At 43.4% G+C, this 21,756-nt stretch overlaps 1 protein-coding gene and 1 long non-coding RNA gene across 14 annotated transcripts in view; one reads left to right on the top strand and one right to left on the bottom strand.

Annotated features, from left to right (window-relative positions):
• LOC111571008 (receptor-type tyrosine-protein phosphatase S-like) overlaps nucleotides 1–21,756 on the bottom strand; it is a 68,914-nt gene that overhangs the window by 2,840 nt on the left and 44,318 nt on the right. For 4 of the 13 annotated variants that reach the window (XM_055014172.1, XM_055014173.1, XM_055014178.1 and 1 more), the window contains 20 exons: nucleotides 20,719–20,920; nucleotides 19,520–19,656; nucleotides 19,108–19,252; nucleotides 14,178–14,272; nucleotides 13,064–13,317; nucleotides 12,683–12,770; nucleotides 12,231–12,449; nucleotides 11,193–11,350; nucleotides 9,996–10,108; nucleotides 8,200–8,297; nucleotides 7,801–7,924; nucleotides 7,168–7,343; nucleotides 6,878–6,997; nucleotides 4,391–4,545; nucleotides 3,505–3,790; nucleotides 2,657–2,835; nucleotides 2,156–2,282; nucleotides 1,918–2,043; nucleotides 1,048–1,202; nucleotides 748–883 (listed from right to left, as the gene is read on the bottom strand). In XM_055014172.1, coding sequence (XP_054870147.1) covers nucleotides 748–883; nucleotides 1,048–1,202; nucleotides 1,918–2,043; nucleotides 2,156–2,282; nucleotides 2,657–2,835; nucleotides 3,505–3,790; nucleotides 4,391–4,545; nucleotides 6,878–6,997; nucleotides 7,168–7,343; nucleotides 7,801–7,924; nucleotides 8,200–8,297; nucleotides 9,996–10,108; nucleotides 11,193–11,350; nucleotides 12,231–12,449; nucleotides 12,683–12,770; nucleotides 13,064–13,317; nucleotides 14,178–14,272; nucleotides 19,108–19,252; nucleotides 19,520–19,656; nucleotides 20,719–20,920 — 3,093 coding nt within the window. Of the gene's footprint in view, nucleotides 1–747; nucleotides 884–1,047; nucleotides 1,203–1,917; nucleotides 2,044–2,155; nucleotides 2,283–2,656; nucleotides 2,836–3,504; nucleotides 3,791–4,390; nucleotides 4,546–6,877; nucleotides 6,998–7,167; nucleotides 7,344–7,800; nucleotides 7,925–8,199; nucleotides 8,298–9,995; nucleotides 10,109–10,339; nucleotides 10,355–11,192; nucleotides 11,351–12,230; nucleotides 12,450–12,682; nucleotides 12,771–13,063; nucleotides 13,318–14,177; nucleotides 14,273–15,019; nucleotides 15,683–15,889; nucleotides 16,008–16,262; nucleotides 16,290–16,437; nucleotides 16,632–16,755; nucleotides 17,074–19,107; nucleotides 19,253–19,519; nucleotides 19,657–20,718; nucleotides 20,921–21,756 lie in introns of all 13 variants that reach the window. The other 9 variants (XM_055014171.1, XM_055014174.1, XM_055014175.1 and 6 more) reach the window with 4 other exon arrangements.
• LOC129349793 (uncharacterized) lies at nucleotides 5,181–17,341 on the top strand. The gene is made up of 2 exons (XR_008602916.1): nucleotides 5,181–5,752; nucleotides 16,776–17,341. It is a non-coding gene; the product is annotated as an uncharacterized LOC129349793 (long non-coding RNA).

Genomic DNA, 21,756 nt, shown 5'->3' with positions numbered 1-21,756 from the left:
GAGACAGAAGGACAAAATAGGAACAGAAGTGTACATTTGTCACGACTAAGTGTCAAGCAGATGTCTCACAACACTCATCCAGTTTCATCTTACAGCAGAAATTATGGAAAAGCTATTGAAATACAGACTGTACTGAAATCCAGGCTTAATGTTGGGAATGCTGAGTCATATTTTAAAAAAACGGAGTGCATGCTATCATGTTTATAAATGTATACTCTTGCAAAATTCATTCTTTAACTTGCAGATTAAGATTAACATTTGTGAACATGTGCTCGCACATATCGTCAAATATATGCATATATACACACAGTCTAAAAATGAATAAATAGCATCTGTATAGCCAAATATATGAAAGTGACACTGTTATAGAATGATATATTTGTTTTTATTGGCTTTAACTAATGCATATGAGCTTCTAGAAGCTACACTTCATCTAGTTTTCCTCCTTTTACTGCTGCTTGTCAGTGTGCATGTCGGATTGTATGGTTTACAGAGGCCATATGGTGTCAACATCTCATACTTTGTCACAAATAACAGCTGATAATGTTAGGGATGTTTGTAAAGCAGGTATACATATTTTAATCACATTATCATTAATGAAAAGATGCAGATAAAGCCTTAACATTGATCCACTGGTTAAAAAACAGCTCCACCTTTGGGCAAATGTCAAATTAAAAACAATAATACACTAGCAGAAGTATTGCTTTAGACAACACCGGTAGGATTCCCTGCTTAATATGTGCTTACCTCAGTCTGCACCATGGCTGGTCTCTGTGTGCGCAGCATTTTGACAGTTTGGAAGATGTCCACCGCCCCTTCGTAACGCATCCTCTCCAGGACAATACTCAGAGTGATGAAGACACCTGTGCGCCCCACGCCAGCACTGCAGCAGTAAAAAATATATTTTTTCCACAGTTTACAGTTTGTCAGACCTCAGCCAACACTGTGCTACATTCTGCGAAATGTACAGGAATCAGTGTGCTCACAAGAGTTAAATTAAATTAGAATTTAAATAAAAATGAAGAGTTTTGATAGTTTAGTGTTCACCTGCAGTGAACGCTGATTGGTCCATCCTGGCCAAACTGCTCCTTGGTTTTGTGCACTTGGCCAATGAAATCGATGAAGCCCTCCCCAGATTTGGGCACGCCTTGCTCTGGCCAATCAGTGAACTGGAATTGACGCACTGTTCGCGATTGACCATCCTGAAGGAAAGAGGAAGTCAAAACAATGCATGAGTATTCACAGAAAACCAACACATATCATGGTGTTTATGCTGAAATGTGCGATAATGTGAGGTGATTTTTTCAAAATGAGTATTTACAGAGTTTATTTGCTTTAATGACAGAGTTTTGAGACTCTGCCAGGCAATATCCTTTGTATCTTCTAGCGATTACTGTTATCTGACCCTGAAACAGTGGCTGTGGCTAACTTAAAGCTGTAACATCAGTGCGTCTGCTATTGTCAGCCACTCAGTAGGCAATTACATCTTTTCTCTTCTGCCCAGCCTTTCTGACTCCCCCTTAATGGAGATCAATAGTGCATCTGTCGATGTGGCGTCACTGCAGGACAGGCTTAACTGGAGTTATCTATGACTGGCACATATGCGCACGAGTGACAGAGCGCACACACAGTCACACACCACCATGCTGTCAAGGTAATCCGGAGACCGCATGGTTGAATGAGTAATTCACAGCGTCTTGTCGATAGTGTTAACCTGTTGTGTTACACGTATTCCCATAAAAAACACACACTGACCAGCACACACTACAGGTCGATAGGACATGCTTTGCGCCACCGCATTCGAACAGCACCGATAGAGTAAAGCCAAAAGGTCAAGGAGCGTGATGTTGCACAGTAAGTGAATGCAACATACAAAAGGAGAGCCAGTCTTCAAACACACTGAAGGCGTGAACCCACCCTGGCATCTGTAACTTTGAACTCCCGGAGGATGTACTGAGGCATGTTGTACTCCGCCATGGGGTCCACCACGAAGTACTGATACCTGGCTGAGCGCTCTGCGGGCCAGTACTGGTGACACTTCTCCTGATGGAGCAGAACACAATAAAGTATTGATGATACTTGCACAAAGGGCTGAAATGCTACAAAACCACGTATTTGTGTTACTGAGTGTATGGATGCATTTTTATTTCCATACCCGTCCCATTTCTCTCAGCTTAGTCAGCATGACCACTATGGTGGAGTTGTGTTCCCACAGCATCCTCCAGAAGTCCTCTGTAGTCTCAGCCAGTGGACCCTGGGTGGCAATGTAGCCTCTCTGCTGCCTGAACACACACATACATACGCAAGTTATGTAGCCACCTCCTCCCTTCATCTCCCTGTGTCTTCATCTGTCAAGCATCTGAAAAGGGAGTCAGGCTTCAGGCAAGAAGAGGAACAGTCAAAACATGTGTGTACAGCCGCTCTGAATGTCTGAATCATCAGAAAGTCCACAGCGTCTGTCCCCTTCACAGGGACCAAAGCGGGTTACATGCAGTGAGACAAATAATGGGAACATGTATAGAGTAATGACAGATCTGACAGGACGTGACAGATGAGAACACTGTGGTGAAAACCTATCCAATCCGTTCACTCATCAAGCCATCACAGGAGGACGGGGGGATCGGGTCATATTAGCGTTTGCAGGAGGAAAACACACCTGTATCCATCTATGTAGCTGGCGTTGATGTAGTCAGAGCCCTCCAGGCCTCTGATTGGCTGGAGGCACACGCGAGTGGTTTCATAGGGCATGATGTTGACCAGTCGGTTCTTGAATTTGTTGCAAGGCAGGTTGGCTGTGACAAACCGGGACGTGTGGGCTTTGGTGTTAGCCAGCCGCTGGATGGAGACAAAATGAGCATGTAGGATTTTTTTTTTCTTAGCTTCAAACTGTATTATGTAGCAGATCAAAACCAATTTCACATGGCAGAATGCAGGATAATTTAAAGCGCTTCAAAATGCTATGCGGGTGTTTGAGATCTACTGAGTGGGTTGTGAGATGAGAAGAATGGGGCAGTAAATATGGAGAAATAATGCAGTAATAGTATTTTTTCACACTTTCCATAATATTTAGGGCTGCAACTATATATATTTTTTCAATATAGATGAATACATGAATTATTTTCTTGATTACTTAATTAACTGTCTCTTTCATAGTTTAACACAAGCCATGGTATCGCTCTAAGCTAGCTTTTTCTGTTAAATAAATGGTCCAAAACCCAAAAATAACCAGTTTGCTGTGAAACACGAAAGAAAAATATAATTTCATATTTAAGAAAGTGAAACAAATTACATATATATTTTCTGTACATCACCTAATTAATTAACTGACTAACAGTTTCAGCTCTAATTATTTTGTTCTCATGAAGTCATAGTCACTTAAGCTGATGCGTCTTTTCAATCCAACTTATCCAACAAAACATCAGAATAGGATTTTTCATGCCACTGTATTTGCCATGCACTCAATCCAAATACTTTCTCCTCTGCCGTATGAAGTCTCTTCTCTACCTTAAACTCCAGCTCCATGCCTGTGACATGCTCCCCGCTCTCCACCTTGGACAGCTTCTGCATGTAGGAGTACAGACTCCTGGCAGCCACCTCAGTGTTCCCGCAGGCCACGGCCTCCAGCAGGGCCTCGTGGATGAAACTGTACTGATCCTCTGTTTGCACCATGTAGTTCCTCTGCGAGCGCATCAGGGTCACGTGACCGTAGATATCCACAGTGCGCTCATGTCGAATGCGCTCCAGCATGGCATCGATGACGATAAAACACCCAGTACGACCAACACCAGCACTGACAGAGGAAGAGAAATAACAGCTCTTGATGTTTCACTTAGTATCAGTAGTTCTGTCAAACAAAATAATACATTTTATGCAAAGAGTCTGATCAGAAGAAGCTAAAGCCGGTTACCTTGAAACTAGACATGAAAAATGCAAAAAATCAGCCCAGCAGCTCTTCTAATGCTCTCTAAAAAACACATTTTATGCTGTTTGTTTAATCTGTGAAAATACTGAAGCGCAAAAATAACAAATTGTGGATATATACAGGATATATGCTGGACTTCTTCTTGGCCGGGGGCAGTGACAGCATGGTGTCACAGTGAGGTTCGCTGGCAGGAAGTTGAGGACTGTACTCGGCCAAGAAATCGTATCCAGCCTCCCATAAAACCACATTTTTGTATTTATACACTTCAGTACACTTTTGTACAGATCAAACAACCAAAGTGTAATTCAGTGACCTTTAGATGTGTTACTTCTGGATGGAGCCAAACTGGCAAATTTTCCTGGTTTCCAGTTTTTTTGCGAAGCTAACCATTACCTCACTGAGACTTCACAGTCATGACAGCCAATCTTTGCATTTAGCTCTCTGCATTCGAGATAAACTTTTGCATACCTGCAGTGAGCAATGATGGGTCCAGCATCAGGAGGGTTGCAGGCTTTGACCCTGCGGAGGAAGTTGAGGAAGGGGGTGGGATACTCTGGCACGCCGTGATCAGGCCAAGCCGTGAACTGGAATTGACGCACCTCTCTCCTCTCACTGTTTCCACTCTGATGGGAGAAACAAGCAGGAAACATTGACTTTACTATCACTGAGGTCATAACTGTCTGTATATGTACATGTGTAAGCGTCATCATTATTGGATCACAATGAAACAATATGCTTTGGTACAGATCCTCAGAATTGTCTCTATTAATCATGATTCCATTCAAATGTAACGATACATGCAATGACCTTTATGCAGCAGTGATTCATGCAAAGAAATAAATAAGAAAAAATAAATCCTATTCACCGTATATACCCCAGGTATTCCAAATGTAGCCCCGTTGAAAATAGAGCACTTAACTATATTGATGGCCTAAAAAGCTATTAGGTTTTTATGTGAAAACCTGTTCAGTAAAAAGTAAATGAGTTAACTAAGACATTAAAATAGTTAATTCATGATACTGTTATCAGTAAACAAAATGATTATTTACATAGTTTAAATAAAATGTGTATAGGAAAGAATGTGTGTGTAAGGGGGGGTGATCTAAATAATTACATTTCGTGGATGAGGAAATGAAAAACACAGACTATTCCTTTTATTTTCAGTTAGCTGTTTATTGGTCAAGGGTTAAAGGTGAAGTTGCTTTGCTGCGTGGGGATTGGTCGGGGATGCGGAAGAGAATGTTAGGGGGCGGGAGAAGAAACGAGATGTACACTGGGACGAAAAGGTGAACAAGGTGTTTAGAGTCCAAGTTTCTGTTGATTAGATTCACTTAGTAAATCTCATTTTTGCCTTGTTAGCTGTGTAGTTAAGGACTGCAGATGCACAGATGTTGTTTTTATCGGAGTGGATAAAAACGGAGATTCCGTGTGAACGGGTTCAGGCTAACCGCTAAAGCTAACGGCTAAGCTACTTGCGGGCAAGCGTCGTCACCATAGAGATAGACATCTGTGTCTATGGTCGTCACGGCCTGAGTGGACCTTGAACTAGACAGACTGAGGTGCTTCTGGATGAGAAGTTACATGGCGCACCTCTGACCGTTTCTTTTCCTGGGACATTGGATTGCTCGTCGACTGGCTGCTGACTTTTGCACACTGAGCTGTGAATGCCACTACGTGGATTCTGCTAACTGTGGGTTTGCTGACAGCGGAGATCAACGCCGCTGCGGGGATTTCGTGGACCGCTTCCTGTGATCATCGTGGGTTTTCTACTCTGCACCGGGACTACGGCGACCAGCTGGAGATCAACACGCAGACCTGCAACGTTTTGGGGTTGGTGTGTGATTGTGTATGTGTGGGCCCACAAATTAATGAATAATACTTGTTATTTAGTATAGGTTGTTTGTTTTGTGTTGCTATATAAGAACATTTCAGCGACATTTTTGGAATATTCCTTTTTGAGCTCGTTTAAGGTACCCTTACATATTTTCAAGGGAATGTTTTGTGTTAATTATTAATTTAATTTCAAGGGAAGGGGTACCTTCCCTTGAAATTAAATTAATAATATTCGGTTTAAAAGGTACTATTTTGAGTTATTTTGTGTTTAAGAAATTATAAAATTGAAGGGAATATATTTTTTTTCCATTTTATTTAAAACATTTAATTAAAGTGCTTTTATTTTATTTAACTACAACCAAGTTGTCAGGGGTCAGTTATTCTAGTTACCGTATATTAATTGTGGATAGATCTAAAGGTTTGAAGTTTTGTAAGCAAGGTAAGTCTAATCCACAACAGGTAAACCTTAGGGTAGCGACCTTTAGTAGTACGAACCCAAACACCCCAGTATCCTAAATTACCACTACTACTTAAAGTCATTGTAGTCTTAAATTATGGGTGCTGGGGTGCTACACAAAATTGCACCTAATGTGCAAAAATTACAGGAATAACTGTTGCATTTCTGAATATACTATGCATATTAGTCTCTACTGTATGATATTTCTACTAAGTTGACGTTTCACAACACATCAATAAAAATTTAGAGAAGCTACACTTGGAAGCTACAGTTGGCCTAGTTTCTGTGTTTGTAAGTAGGCCACAGAGACACGGCAGTCTGATGGCCCTAGATTAGCTACCATCCTATAAGAAACTGCTCTGCTTCCAACAGTGATCACATCTCAGCTCCTGACACAGGGAGGCTGGCCTGGTTTGAACACTCCATGAAGCCCAGACTAATCTATTATCCTCCATGTGTCCACACGCGCCACTCGCTCAGCGACGGCGGAAATTCGTGATTACTCCAGTTGTGCCTGGTTCCAAACTGTAAGCTCGAGAGATCAAAGCCGGTTTCAGTGGATATGGTATTAAATGTAATAGAGGTAAAGGCAGAGCGGCGAATCAAGTGTGGATGGAATAGGAGGCTTGAAGAGAGTGGGGGGGAAAAAGAGTGAAATAATTCACCTTATGCAGGGAGAAGGTGCGAACGCAGAAGGTGGCCAACTCCATTGTATCCAGCAGAGTGACCTGGATCATCCCATAAGTCTCTGTGCCGCGGCTTGGCCAGTACTGATCACACTTTATCTACGAGGATAATGATTGTTACTCCTTCTGTAAGTTCATCAAATGTGCTAACAAAAAAGTCCATTAAACTCTAAATCACAGGTTGGACAGACAGTGCATTGATGTGTAACAGTAGTCTAGATAATGAAAATTGTGGATTTGGGGCAGTGGGTGAGGGTTTGGTTTCCTACTCGTGATTTCTCCTCCAAACGTGTCATCATGACGACAGAGGCGGCCCGTTGTTCCCAAACCATCCTCCAGAAATCCCCAAACGTCTCCGCCAGCGGCCCCTGGGTAGCGATGTAGGCATTCTGCTTCCTGTAGCCATCAATGTAGTTGGCGTTGATGTAGTCGCTCCCAAGGATACCTGCAAATGAGATACTAGTGAGGCACCTGCTAAACTGCAATCTGCATAAGTGACATAATAAATGAATCTCCATGTATGACATCAAACAGACTAATGAACTGCTTGTTTCTGGCAGCGACGGCTTCCAAGAGTCAGGCTCCTGGATGAGTACCGGACAACAACAAACAAACAAGGCTCTGTCGGTGTAAATTCATGAGCTCCAGATCAAATCCATTCCCCTCCTTCTTGTTCTGAAGGAGTGCTGGCTGCACTTGAATGCCCCCGCGCTGTTTGTCAGTCTCGTGCCACTGCACACAGTTGGTCTTCAGAACTGTTTGCAATTTCAGATTTCATCCATCATGCAGCTCTCCCGCTGCAGCACCCCACCTCTTTGTGTTCACCCCGTGAGCATAAATATGCTCAGACTCCCTCATTAGGAAACTCTAAACATCTTCTTTAACTCCCTGCTAATCCTCACCTTCTATGGGCGCCAGGATGACTCTGGTGTGGTCATACGCAATGACATTGGCGTAGCGGTTTTTGGGCTTGTTAACTTCCAGGTTGGAGTGTTCCCAGGTGAACTGCTGACTTGGGTCAATTGACTGGAAAGATATCAGCAAATGCACACTTTAATAGTGAGCGGTGGCATATTTAATGGGGCATTCAAGGATAATGGAAAGAGAGTGCTCTGTATTATAGACAAGTTACAGCAATAAATTGCACTGCTGAATAAATCATGAACATACAGCCTGCACAGAGACAAACAAGTGTTAAATAACATTTGCTTTATGATGCCAGGGCTTAACAGGCTTAACATCTCCACACAATAAGGATTATCTATGTATTTATTTATAGGGAAGGAGAATGTATTTCCCACCTCGTACTCCTGGGAGAGTCTCAGGTTGTCGTTGGCTTTCAGCAGCTCTATGTGCTCAGCCAGCTCGCTGATGGGGATGGGAGGATGGCTCATCATTCCTACAGGAGGCAGAGCAGCACGGGTCAGAGGTGATGCCGACTTCAGCTCAATGACTTACATTACTGCAGGTCGACATCACTCATATGCAAAGATGTGAAGATAATTATACAATCAGACAACATCACATATCATTAAGGAACACGCTGAGGCAGAAAATCAATTTTGATCCATGTGCGAGGACAAAGTGAGGCGAGTCTTGTTTGTTTGTAAATTGTTTTTCTTTGATAAATTGCTTTCTCTGTGATCAGAGGAGCAGCGACTCAGAGAAAACAAACACAGACAGAACACTAATTAGGAGGGTTGCACACACATACGCACACACCAGCACAAAGGAAGCAACCTATGCCTCCTACAGTTGTTGCTTTTCACAGCTGGAGTGAAAAAATAGAAGCCAAAGCGATCCATTCCCCATTCAGAAGGCAAATGGTTACAATAATCAATCAAAGTAACACTGCTATATGTACAGTAAACACAATCCATAAAGCCAAAATTGAAATACATTCTCAATGTTCCCTGAATCATAATGCATGTCAATGCACTATGAGAAGCATTTAAGTCATTCCTCTGCTACACCTATCAAATGCAGCCTCGGATCGACGGTTGTTTCCTTCTACAGACTGGAAGTGTAGCATCCCTCAGGTAACCACGACAAAACGCTCCCGTCTCGACCAAAATGACCTCAGATAGCATCAGCCAGTTTTGTTGGAAACAAATTTCATCTCTGCAGAGCATCTCAAAAGCACAAATCTCAGGGGAGAAGAAGTGGGCGAGGAGGGAGCTTCAAGGTTGCTGCCACACGAGAGTAAAAAAAAAAATCTTATGATGAAAGAGGAGAGCTGAACTGCTTTATTCTGCAGGTTTTTCTTTGCTTCCTAGGAACATGTAAAAAAAAGACAGAAAAAAAAGACAGACCTTCATTTACTGATTAAATAAAAATCTGTCTCTTTTGACCTTGTATATGCTGGCAGGTAACGCTTCTCCATGGTGACACATCTCGCCACATTTGCCAAGAGGACCTCATGGGGCTTTAATAAACTGCAGCCATGAAAATATTGTGAGAGCGCTGATTAAATTCATGCAGTTTGTGTGTGATTTGGATGTTGTTAACGGAATGGAAGGAGTGAAAGGGAATCATCATCGGCCCTGTGCCACGACCAAAGCAGCTGTGTTGTTAGATCTCACTCTGCAGGGGGTGTGGAGCAGCAGAATCCATGTAGTCATTTCATAGTGCAGCTTTAGTTGGTTATGCTGCAGAGAACAGAATCAATTCCCTCACAAATGATCACTGTTAACCCACAGCACACCTTTTCATATACAATTCTCAGCTCCATACATTCAGGAGCCATGCGACAGATTTCTGTCTGCTCTGATGCTGCTGTCTGCATCTTGGCATGTGGAATGTGGGCGAGTGGGGATGATCAGATTTTGTCACACCGTCATGACTCAGCCGTGACTAAGCACTGACTGTACTACCTGGGCAGTGGCCATTTTGATCTCAGAAACGACTGGAAGCTGCCAGGTACATGTTGGCTGTGATGCAGAGGAGAACTTTCACAATCTTGTCTGCATAATCTCCCCACAGATAAAATTAGTCTGCATGAATATTTCATTTTCAAATGATGAGCAATTGGAAGTACACTTTAATATGCAGATAATAAGTGTGTGTTTGGGTGCCTGAGTGGGTACATGTTTCGTACCAGGAGTCTGGAAGTTGATGCGCCTCATCTCCACGGGGTCTGTTGGGTGATGGGCCATCATCTCTGCGTTGCTCAGAAGACTCTTGGTTCCGGGTTCAGAGTCTTTGCGCTTGCTGCTGAGACACCAGTGAGTCGAAACAGCAATTAGCACATGCAAACAACCAGCAACCAAAAACCAGATTCAGCACTGACACATCATTAGCGTAGCTACTTGATTCGAGTAAATATTGCATTAACAGATATGGTGTTTTACGGCTTAGTACAAGTTTGCCGCGCAGCATCTGGTGTCATGCGATTGCTGTGGGTTAAAGCGAACAAAGAGCTTGACTTTGGTTTAATCTTACCTGTCAGGTTTGCTGCTTCCAGTGAAACAAGAGCAAGGGAAGGCATAATTAGAGGAAGAAAAGGAAGGAAACAGACAGATTGTTAGAGTGGAAAATCAATATTTTGCATTAGTATTCAAAAGCTTGATGGCCTGCTGCAGATATCGCAGGCCTACACCAGGGTCAGACTGTTTGACGGCTGTCTTAAGGCAGAACAAACTTCCAAACTGGAACAAATTTGATGATATTCAAGCATTTGTGGGTGAAGAGTTGAGGTCTGAACAATTCTAGTTCAAGAAATATCAGCAGGACGAAAGCACAGCACAACACAATGTATTGTTAATGTTGTTGCATTGCTGGAAATATATTGGTGAGCCACGCTGTTGCTCTGGATGACATGTTTCGTAATTATAATGAGCCTCGGCACTGTAGTTTATTTTGAGTCAATCCCACATACTCAGGCCTGCTGCTGGAACAAGAAATGTATATTAATGCAGGTCTGAAAATATCCCCAAACAAAGACATTATTTATTATCATATGAGTAATGGCTGCTGAAAATTACAGTGCCCGGCTGTTTAAGAAAAATGTATAATGTATGTGTGAGACATTTTTACAGATTTGCATATTCAGTAACAAGGAATGAGCTTGGGGCTTTGAGAAATAAGCAGGAGGAGGCTGAAACTCACTGAAAGGCATTGGTGCTTTTCATGGGATTTGTTGACATTATGAAAAATATACAATAAAGCCACTCTTACCCTCTAAGAGTCACAATCAAAAGCTGCTTTGGCATTTACTTGGTGTGACCAGCAGTCTGAGTCAGAGTCAGGGTTGTAAACTTGGCATTTTGTATTTTATGAAGTTCGTCCCACTCACTTTTTGTAAAGGAGAATAGCGATAACGATGCAGATGATGAAGACCACGGCCAGGACGGGTCCGACCACCCAGATCAGCCCATCACCTGCATCAAAGGGCTGAGGGTCGGAGTCTGGGGCGATCACTGGGTCTGTGTAAGGGCTGGCCACATACATCTTCTGTAAACACACATACAGAAAGAGAGCAGTCATGAAAGTTGTGCGAGAAACTGGAGGTTGTTTTTGGTTGACAGGGCAAAGTGATCTTAAAAAAAGGTGTTTCTTAGTATTTTACTTTTGTGTCAGTATTATTCTATCTCAGCGGAGAAAACAGCATGAGCGCCAGACAGTCAATTCCAATTCAGTACAATAATTGGACAAACTATGAGCCAGAAAAATAAGCGTGGAGTAGAATCCACTGCTTGCTTGCAGTTTTTTTCTTTTTAAAAAGCAAACACCCAAGCACAAAGGTAGTGTTTGTATTATTGCAGAGCTGTTGCACTGGATTGCAATACACTAAACAGACATTTCTGTCATTGTGACCATGACTGATTTTATGAGCCAACAATATGCGGATAAGATTATCTTTGATCCGTCATTTAGGACAACATATAAAGGATCCTCTTTAACCGTATTGATGTTCAAACTGTTGCCTTTTTATTAGTTTAGGGAGACTTTTGCAGAGCATCCCTAGGGGTAAAAGTGTCCCTAATAAAAAACATGTAATAAAAAAAATAAATCTAGTCTAATTTAAGTTATATATTTATGTCTATTCCAATTCAAATGCACATACATAGCAGCAGTGCACAAGGCAATATCTCTTCTACTGCCACAGTAGGTACACTCACTCTTTATTAGCGATGGTGATGGAAGTATGCGAAGGTTATTGCCTTTTGCTTACAACACTTTGACTGACGGGAATTTTATTGTTTTAGCAGCGAGGCCATATTGATTACAATGTATAGTGACAGCCTGCAGGAGGGAAACACAGGCGGACGGGAATGAGGGAGTGGGTTATATAAACAGGAAGAACTGAGATGTAAAATAGCGGCTCTGGTACCCCGGTTGTAGAGTTGAGCTCAGCCAGGATGAAGAAGACGTACTCCTGACCCGCCTCCAGAGCTCGGTTCTCAAAGCCGCCGTAGTCCAGCTGGTCCCCGAGGGTGAAGAAGGCTGGTAGGGTGGCAGGTGTGAAACGGGCTGTGATGTAAGCCCGACGTAGGTCCACCTGCTTTTGCTGTCGAGAATCCTTCTGTCTTTGACTGATATCTTTTAACAGCTGAGAGACAGAGAGAAGAAAAACAGAGAGAGAGTGAGAGAAAGAGAGGACGCTGACAAGAAAAATGAGACGTTGCAGTATCTATGACTAATGTTTTAAACGCTGGTATTGCATTAAAAAGGGTAAACACTGCCAGGAGTTCTTGGAGATGGAATTGTGTGTGTGTGTTTATAGGTCTTTTCCTCCTTCCAGGCTCAGACATCAGTGGGTGCTGTCATTGTTGCTGCTCTCACCTCCTCTAGGTCCATTTCATCTGGGCTCTTGAGGTGTCTGATGACGCCGCGGGCTCTCCGCAGCGGAACCACAACAACATAAACATTCCTGTGGGAGCACAAGAGGACAAATAACCTGACGCCAGCTACACTTATACAATAGCAAAGTGTCTCTAACTAATTTCACATTTCCATACCAGTTTGTTGCACGCAACACCATATCTCCAACATCTAGTCAGACATGCACTGTTATCATCATGCCCGTTACAGATTGCAATCATCTGACTCGAGTACAATGAGTCAGATGATTACAGTTCAAGGGAAATGAGTGAAATTGTCACCATAAGACACAAGGACTATTTTAAAGACTGTAAGAGCACCTTGAATTTTTTTCGATCTTACTTGACAGGGGTGCGAGTTTCCAGCGATGGCAAGATTATAGTGACGGTTGTTTCAGTTTCACGGGTGTGGTCAATCTCAGGGCGGCGGATGGTGATGGGCGGGGATGTCTTGGCGGTGATGCGGTGGCGAAGGCCTCCCATGTTACCCTCAGGAGCCGTGATTTTAAAGTCATAGCTGGTGTCGGGCTGAAGGTTTGGGATTACTGCCTTTCTCAGGCGAGCGTCCACCTCCATCTTTTGGCGGTTATACTCCACCTGGAGGGAGGGAGAGGGTTAATTAGGTTAGAATAATAAAATCAAAAGGTGCGAATGCTTATTTAAATGCAGTGTATTGCTGATATCTGATTGGACTTTGAGGCTCTTTTATTTTTCATCATTGAACATTAGAAACCTCAGATTAAGTTTTTAAGGGTTTATTGGTCAGTTCTCACCTTCAGGACATCTACTTTTTTACATTTTTTCAAGAGTTACATGAGAAAGTTGACACCAATGTCAAAGCTATACTACAAAAGACTGCAAACTTGGCTTAGCATAAAGACTGAAAACAGGGAGAAACGGCTCTTTCCTTCTAAAGCCCACTAATTAACAAGATGCATCTCCTTTGTTAAAAGCATACAAAAAAACAAAGTGTGAAAATGACAAATCATTATTCTACTTGGGGATTATGTGCCAAACTATTTGTTGGCCAGAACCAGTTGCCAGGCAACTAGTGGAAACTCCAGGATGTTACTGGGCCCAACCAAGAAATAGCAGGGAAGAAAATCCCCCATAAACCTTGTTTTCTAGATTAAATAAAAGAAATACAAAACATGTTCATTAGTGAGCTGTACAGGTGAAGGTGGGCAGATTTAGTTATAGATAGTAAATGTGTATTCGTGAGTCTGTAAAATTTGACATAAAGCCAGCATCCTGTGGGTGGAACTGGAGGTGTAACTTTCAGGTTGGGGTCAAGCCTACTAAAAATACAGAAACCTCCTATAAAATCAGGCATTATAATCATAAGCAGCCTTCAAATGGTACAGTATATTGTGTTGCATCATGTTTCACGCTATGCCAGCTAATAACGGATGAGGCACATGTCACTGCACGTGAACATGCACCAAGTGATGACATACAGTGAAGCGATAGGAGTTGCTGGTCTCTGGAAACTCCCAGGTCAGGAGAACACTGGTCTTAGTGGCCAGGTTGACTGAAAAATTCCTCGGCACATCTGGGAAGAAAACAAACAAAAAAAACCCGAGTCACTCATGATGTACTGGTTTATTCACATTACTGGATCCTGTGCTTTCCCAGCGAAGACCTGCAAAAATGTAGAACGGTGTGTTACTGGGGGAAGAACACATGATGATTAGGAGGACGGGCAGGTGACGAGGAGAGTGGATGGCAAGAGTCATAAGTACAAGTAACAGACAGATCGGCTGCAGAAATGTGACATGCCACATTGGCAGAGTGTAAGGTTGTGTTTGTTCAACTCAGAATTCAGCATGTCAGCAGAGGCTTTGGAAAAGGTGGCAGTGAAGGTCTATCAGATAAAAATGCTTACCTGCAGATACAGCACCAGACGCCTGTTTTCACTTCAATTCAGACTGAACACTTACCTTCTCTTAGATACTGTATATCCAAGGCCTGTATTGACTTTTACCTGAGGGTTTGTGATAAGCAGTGCTCTTGAAGCAAACATCCATTAACATTCAGCCTGCTTCCACTGGTGGTGAAGGGTAGGTGATGAAGGTATAAGTGAGTGAGTGGAGGAGATTGGGAGGAGTAGTCGTGTTCCTCTGGACTTGGCTTTTCTCATCCTCTCTGAGGTGCACTGGTGAAAGGCAGACCTGTAAGAACTGGCCCAGACTTCATTTAGTTTAGTGTTTTCAAGTGAAATCCACACTAAGGGAAGATGTGAAGTTGAACCAGTGCTTAGAAGCTGAAAGGTTTCCCCCAGGCCTGAGGCCAGCCCTACCTGTTTCCAAGGCCAGGGTGAGGCACACCAGAGGTGGGCTGAAGGGGCCCGGCCCTGCCTTGTTGTGGGCTCTGAGCTGCACCTCGTAGGTTGTGCTGTGATTGAGGCCCAGGATGGTGTAGCTGGACTCACTCGCTGGTAGTGTGATCAGCCATGGGGGAGCAGAAGGGGCTGGTAAGGCGGAGGGGCCCGGGATAGCAGAGGGTTTGGGGCCTGCAGTCTCCTTGTAAGCTATAGTGTACTCTGTAATGACACCGTTGCACTCTTCTGGTGCAGGGGGCAGCCAGGAGAACTGCAGGGAGCAGCAAGTGGCATTAACAAAGTCAGATATTTTGGGGTATCCCAAGGGTGGAGACATGGGAACTGTTATTTCCTGCTGCACTACATCTCCGTAGCCGGCTCGGCTCTTTGCGGAGAGAACAAACACGTAGGAGGAGCCTGGGGAAAGGTCTCTGACAGTGAAGTTTTTCTCACGATTTGTGAAATCCACTGTGGTGTCTAAAGAGGTATTCTTGGGGCCAAACTGTAGGCGGTAGCCCTGGATTTCCAGTGGTGTCCCCCGGCTACCAGAACCTGACTCAGAGCACTCCAGCGGAGGAGCCCACCGCACCACTACTGATGGACCCAATCCTGGACGCACCCAAAAAGAGGGGGGGCCGGGCACTGCAAACGACAGTATAGGCAGCAGAAAATCAGTCGTAATATATATATGTGTATATAAAACCATTTATCACATGACTCTTACAGAAGAATTAGAATTGATTTGGTTGTTTATTTACAGCTGTCTCTTGGTGCAGCTTACTGTATGATCAATTCTTGAGTATGTTACTAAATCCAGTGCACTGAACTGTATACTTGACATATGCTTACCAATCCCAGGGGTCTGAACCAGCTTGGCTTTGCTGTGAGCTCCATCCCCTTTGGTGGTGTATGCTGCCACGGAGACAGAGTATAAAGTCTCTGCTTTCAAACCTCCCAAAATCAGCTCCTGTGGGAGGAAACACATAATAGCAATGTCAAATACTGCACACTCATTCCTTTCAATTCTATAAATACCCAGATCTGTTAATTCTCCCGCTCACAAATTTGCATCAGTAAGAAATTCTCAAAAAGTTATATCAGGGCTAATGAAATCTGTGGTGGTTAAATTCAATAAAGATTATAATGTATTGGCTGCTTCGTGCTGCATGTGTTAATATTGAGTTCATTTATAATGAGAAGGGGATGGTTAGTCTGCACTCACATATTGAGTCGAGTCATCCTCCTCCATCTTATCCCACACACAAGACACACCCCGCAGGCAGCCGAGACAAATGAAAGCAGGAGTGAGTCAACGGACCAAAGGGGAAAGGGAGGATGTTTAAGAATATAATAAATGAACATCATTTAATCATTTCAATATTCAGTTATAATATCACCTGAGACTCATCCAATAATAGGTCTTTGATGCGGGGAAGGTTGCGTGATTCACCACTCTCTGCACGGCTGAAATGCACCTGGTAGCCGCGGATCTGGCCTTGCCGTAACCGTGGCAACACCGACCGCCACGTGACTCGAAGTGCTGAAGAGTTGAGTTGCTGGACATCCACCTGACGAGGGGCTGCACCAGGAACTGAACACACACACAGACACACGCGTACAAATGCAGAATTAATGAAGTGACCAAATGTCTAGCCAGTAAATAATCAACCTAACAATCAATACCGTTTAGGTCTGATCCATGGCTTCACTCTTACCGTCCTCATCTGTTCTGCAGAGCACAGCCAGGCTGCTGGGTCCCGTCCCCTCTGCAGTGGAGGCAGCCATGGAGATGTTGTACCAGCTCCACTTCTCCAGTCCCTCTACTACTGTCTGCCCCTGCTGGGCCGGGATAGGAAGCCCTTTCGCCTCCAGGCCCTGACCTCCGCCTCCTGCCCCAGAAACTCTCTGGTATCTCAGCTCATAACCTGCCAAATCGCCATTCTGGCCCTCCATTGGAGGTGGCCTCCAACTTACTCTCAGCGAGGTGGAGCTGGCACTCTCGCAGGACACACCCTCTGGTGGAGCTGAGGGCTCTGATTGGACAAGGGGCAAGGAGGGCAATCGGCAAAGAGTTTAGGAGAGACCAAAGAAAACAGGATTGAAAAAGCAAGAGAGGGGGAAAATACAAGCGAAAGGATAGGAGATAAGGATAAGAAAGGAAACAATAAGAAATTATGGTAAAATGAACTGAAAGAGATGACACTGGGACAAATATGACTCAGGCAAAAAAGGGGAGCAACTATATAATGTAAAGGCATAATGTTAGGCTTTGAGTCTAATGAAATAAACCAGAGACAGGAGTATCGACCCTGAGTGGACAACTTAATTATACCCAAGGAGAACGTGCATCCGATAGCCAACGATTATGTTATCCTCTGGCTGTGCTGGTGGCATAAAAGAATCCAGATTTATGAATGAAATACAGATAGAGTCCGTGTTTCTTTGTAAAGCAGGGATGCGCAGCTCACCGCACAGGAGCACAGACAAATATATACATTTCACAACACCAGGCCTCGTGGCATAATCCTTGAGACCATGGGATAATAGAGTGCTGTGAGACTTTCCACTACTGACTAGGGCAAGGTCTTGGGCTTCACAGCAGGAAGATAAAACAAAATATAACAGATCTCACATAGTGCTGAAAGGATTGAGGGAGCAGGTAGAAAAAAACAGAAAAACAAAAACAGGGATCTCGGGAATGAAAGGCACTCCAACGGATATTGAAAGTTGGCCTAGAATGATGAATAGCAGACATGCATTAAATCAGTTGTAAAATTTACTGTGACAAACGTGAATATAGAAAAAGACACACAGCGTCACCAGCACAGATATCACTCACCCTATCATCTAAGTAACGCACACACACAAAGGCCGGTATGGCCGAGCCGTCTGGGCTTGTGTTTGAATTCGGCAGTGTATAGCATGTGTGTATGTGTGGGAGTGTAATAGTCATAGCTGACAGGTTCAAGTATCCATCCACTCAGCCGTACAGCCAGTGTTCTGTTGGCCTCGGGGGACAATCTAGATGTGCACCAAAGCTTGGCGATAACAAAGCGCACATAACCTCCCTGGGAAATGAATTCTGCTGCATGAAATAGTCTGCTTATCTAGCACCTTCCCCTTCCTGAATGCCCCACTCCTCCAGTGTACCACCTTTGTCCCTCTTTCTTTTTGGAGGTAAAGACTGAAAGGACACCAGACTTAAAGCACTTAGCAAATTTTTAACTCAGTTCTACTCCGCTGAGTGATTGTAAATACTTGACAAAAACTTACCAGAAAATCACCGCACCACGAGCTGCAGGACTTTTTCACGACCACAACTACTTTATTAATTCTTTTCCTTGTATCATTTTCTCTGTTATCACTTTTTTTTTCTTCTAGGGAGCAGATATGAAATGACTTGATATGCCAGAGCAAAATAGTGGAACTTATTTGGCTCTTATCGGCTATCAATGATTGTGCAGAGAAAAAAAGAGAGAAAAGGAGGCAAGGGAAAGAATCCAAGTTCAGCATGGATAAAAAAAAAAAACAAAAAACAGACTGGCCAGCACTTACCTGTCAACAGAGCAGGAAAACCACCATCCTCTAATGCTCCTCACCACTGGCTGCTAGCCAATAAGTGGCAGACAGTTTCACCCTTTCAAAGACATTAGACACTGATAGAGTGGGAAAAGTGAAAGGACGGTGAAGAAAAGGAAGAGTGAAACATTAATCGGTGCTCCATCTCCATCTGTCATGATGTTTTGGCTGTGCAAGAAAGAGAGAGGCTGAGCGGGGGAAGAAAGGCACAGTCAAATGTAGATGGATGGATGGGAGGGGGGGTTGGACAGATGGGTTGATAAACGAGACACACGGAGGGATGGTTCCCAGCTTTTACCAGGTCAGGAGCTGTGGACAATGTACTGCTACGAGCCGTGTGTGTGTGTGTGTGTGTGTGTGTGTGTGTAAGGTTAAAATATTTGCATGACATTTTCAGCACAACAGTGAAATATCCTATTAAAATCTGTGGCGTCTGCACATGTGTGTGTGCAGGTACAGTACGTGAACCCAACTGAACTGAGACCTACTGGCTTGCGACGTCCTTTGCACCAGCTCATTAGTGAAAGCTCCGATGCCTTTGTTTGAGATGGCGGCCAGGGAGAAGGAGTACTCAGTGTTCGCTTTCAGGCCCTCCACAATGTACGAATTCCTCGGCCCGAAGGTCAGCTTCTCCTGCGAGAGACAAGAACAGAGAGGATTGAAGGACAGAGAGGTGAGGTGACAAGAGGGAGGATGAGAGGAATCCAAAAAAAGAGAGGACACATTAAAGACGAGTTGGAGAGAGAGAGAGAGGGAGATGAGACTGTCACCACCAGAACTGGACGCTAGGGTTAATCTTTTCAACTTCTTCTTTTATCTCTCCCCTCTTATACCTCTGTCTTGTTAAGAAATCCACTCACCAGACAGATTTATATAAGAAAAGAGTGCTAGAGGTCTTACCAAACTACCAAACTTGACAGGCTTGTAGAGCAGCTCATAGTTGACAATTTTCTCCTTGGTGTAAGCGGGTTCCCAGGTCAGTTCAATGCTGGTGTCTGTCACTCTGCCGACTTTAAACTTGCCAGGTTGGCCTGGGACTGAAGGAAACCGGACAAAACACAGTCAGTCACCACTCTACCTTCTATCTGTTTGTGTCTCACTCAAGGTTCTGAAAACTTGCTTTCCACAAAAGCTTGGGCTATAAATGAGATTTTACATGAATATACAACATGACAAACTTTGAATATTATAATATTGGTCTACAGAAAGGCTTTTAAATGCATCATTTCTTTTTACTTTGTATACTAAGTGCTACATAAATTGGGTAAATTATCATTAAATACACAACAGAAGAAAGGGATTAATGTTGCCAAAGAAATGCCACACTCAATCAAATCTGATAAAATGGCAACTACATAGTGTGGATAACATTTTTTTTTAAAATAGATTAAGCCAGAAATGTTTAATTTTAGAGAAAGATTTCTCATTAGGCGCTTTGCAGTCAGAATGACTTTTTATTGTCTTATTCTAGCAAACTCTCATTGCAGACACCTACTGACCCATAAATCCCCAAACCCCTTGTAATAGCTTGTATTTTTATACATATTCTCCTTCCTCTATGTGCTGGAAAATGTTTTTTTAGAGACTAATGGCAGTAGCTGTAGCTCAAGCTGCAGAGAAAATTTAAACCAGTAATACCATCACAGATTTTCAGTTGTCATCTCTTTGTACCTCCCATCATATAAAACTAGCAGCTTGGCAGCAGCTGTCACGGTGACACGATCAACGGCAAGGTACGAGGGACATTTTTGGCTGCTAATCCCTGTTTCCTTTTCGCAAATCTCCACAGTCCTGTCCCAGCTGGTAGAATTTATTCATTTTGAAGAAGTCATAATTTCTGACAGGTCAAGCTTACTCAAACTTTGCATAAGCCACTTGACGAAGCCAGTGAGCAGTCTGTATACATGCACAAACACAAATAATCACTCATTTGTGCTCTGCTGCACATGTGCATCAGAAAAACAAGCATTACTCACCAGCACATGAATAAAAGAAGATGCCTAGTTAGCTGTTATCTATGCACTAGCATGCAGGGTGAAATTACTCTCCTGCACAAACATCTACCAGTGATTATGTTTATGTATGCACACACAACCCACCTCCACGAATGACTTTAACGTGGACTGGGTCTGAGAAGGGTCCATCCCCTACAGAGGTGAAGGCGAGGACCTGGATGGTGTAGGTCTCTGAGGTGATGAGGTTCTGGATGGTGGTGATGACGCTGTCCTGGACATTATGGATCTGCCACTCATTCATAGGCCGGGACGGGTCCATGGTGTAGTACACCCGATAGCCTTTCACCTACAAAGATGGAAAGAGTGAGAGGAAGGCCACTTGCTAGGAAATACATTTGACTTTTCTGGATTGAGACTGGATTTTAAGGTCACCAGGGACTGGGCTGCATTATGTGGTCATGCACCTAATCCCACTGTCCCGCACCCATAACAATAATCCATAATACCATCTTTCAACACAATGAGAGTTTACGACAGCCAAGGTCATCAACTATGAATTATTATTTTACTTCAGTCCAGATGGTCCGGTAGATTTGTTGGTTTAATGTTTGTTAGAGGTCGCTTGTCATGTGATGTTATTCGTCTGACCCTGATAAACAAACCTCACTTTAAAGTTGACTAAATCAGTTTGAGTACAAGCTGCGGATGTCGCCAGATTGCAGCATTTAAGATGTAATCACCACACCTCTCCCGATGGGGTTTCGCTTAAGGGTATGTTGGAGTTCTGTGTAATCCTTCTGCCATGCCATTGCCTTTACCTCCCCGTTGCGCTCCCACTTCTCTTGTTATTACTCTTTAATATCTATAATCCCCATATGTACTCAATTCACCCTTGTACTTTTATGAACCTACAGTGCAGTTAGGTAGGTTTGAAAAAAGAAAGTAGGCCTCAAGAGGGAGTGCTCTCAACTTAGAGCGGACAGTCCAGTTACCCTTTCCTTCTTTAGAGAGTCGGGAAAGCAGCGAGGGAGTTACAAGACAGAAATCTCTGGCAAGACACAATCCCTGCAAACGACATGAACCCACACTCTGGAAGAAAGCTCCCAATGGTAAATTTCATTAAGTCTTTATCGTTTTAACCTCAAATGCTCTGCAATTTTGAAATGCTGTTGCTTCATAGTC

Source organism: Amphiprion ocellaris, chromosome 10, assembly GCF_022539595.1.
Source record: "Amphiprion ocellaris isolate individual 3 ecotype Okinawa chromosome 10, ASM2253959v1, whole genome shotgun sequence".
Classification (NCBI taxonomy): domain Eukaryota; kingdom Metazoa; phylum Chordata; class Actinopteri; family Pomacentridae; genus Amphiprion; species Amphiprion ocellaris.
This window is presented reverse-complemented; position numbering and strand designations above follow the sequence as displayed.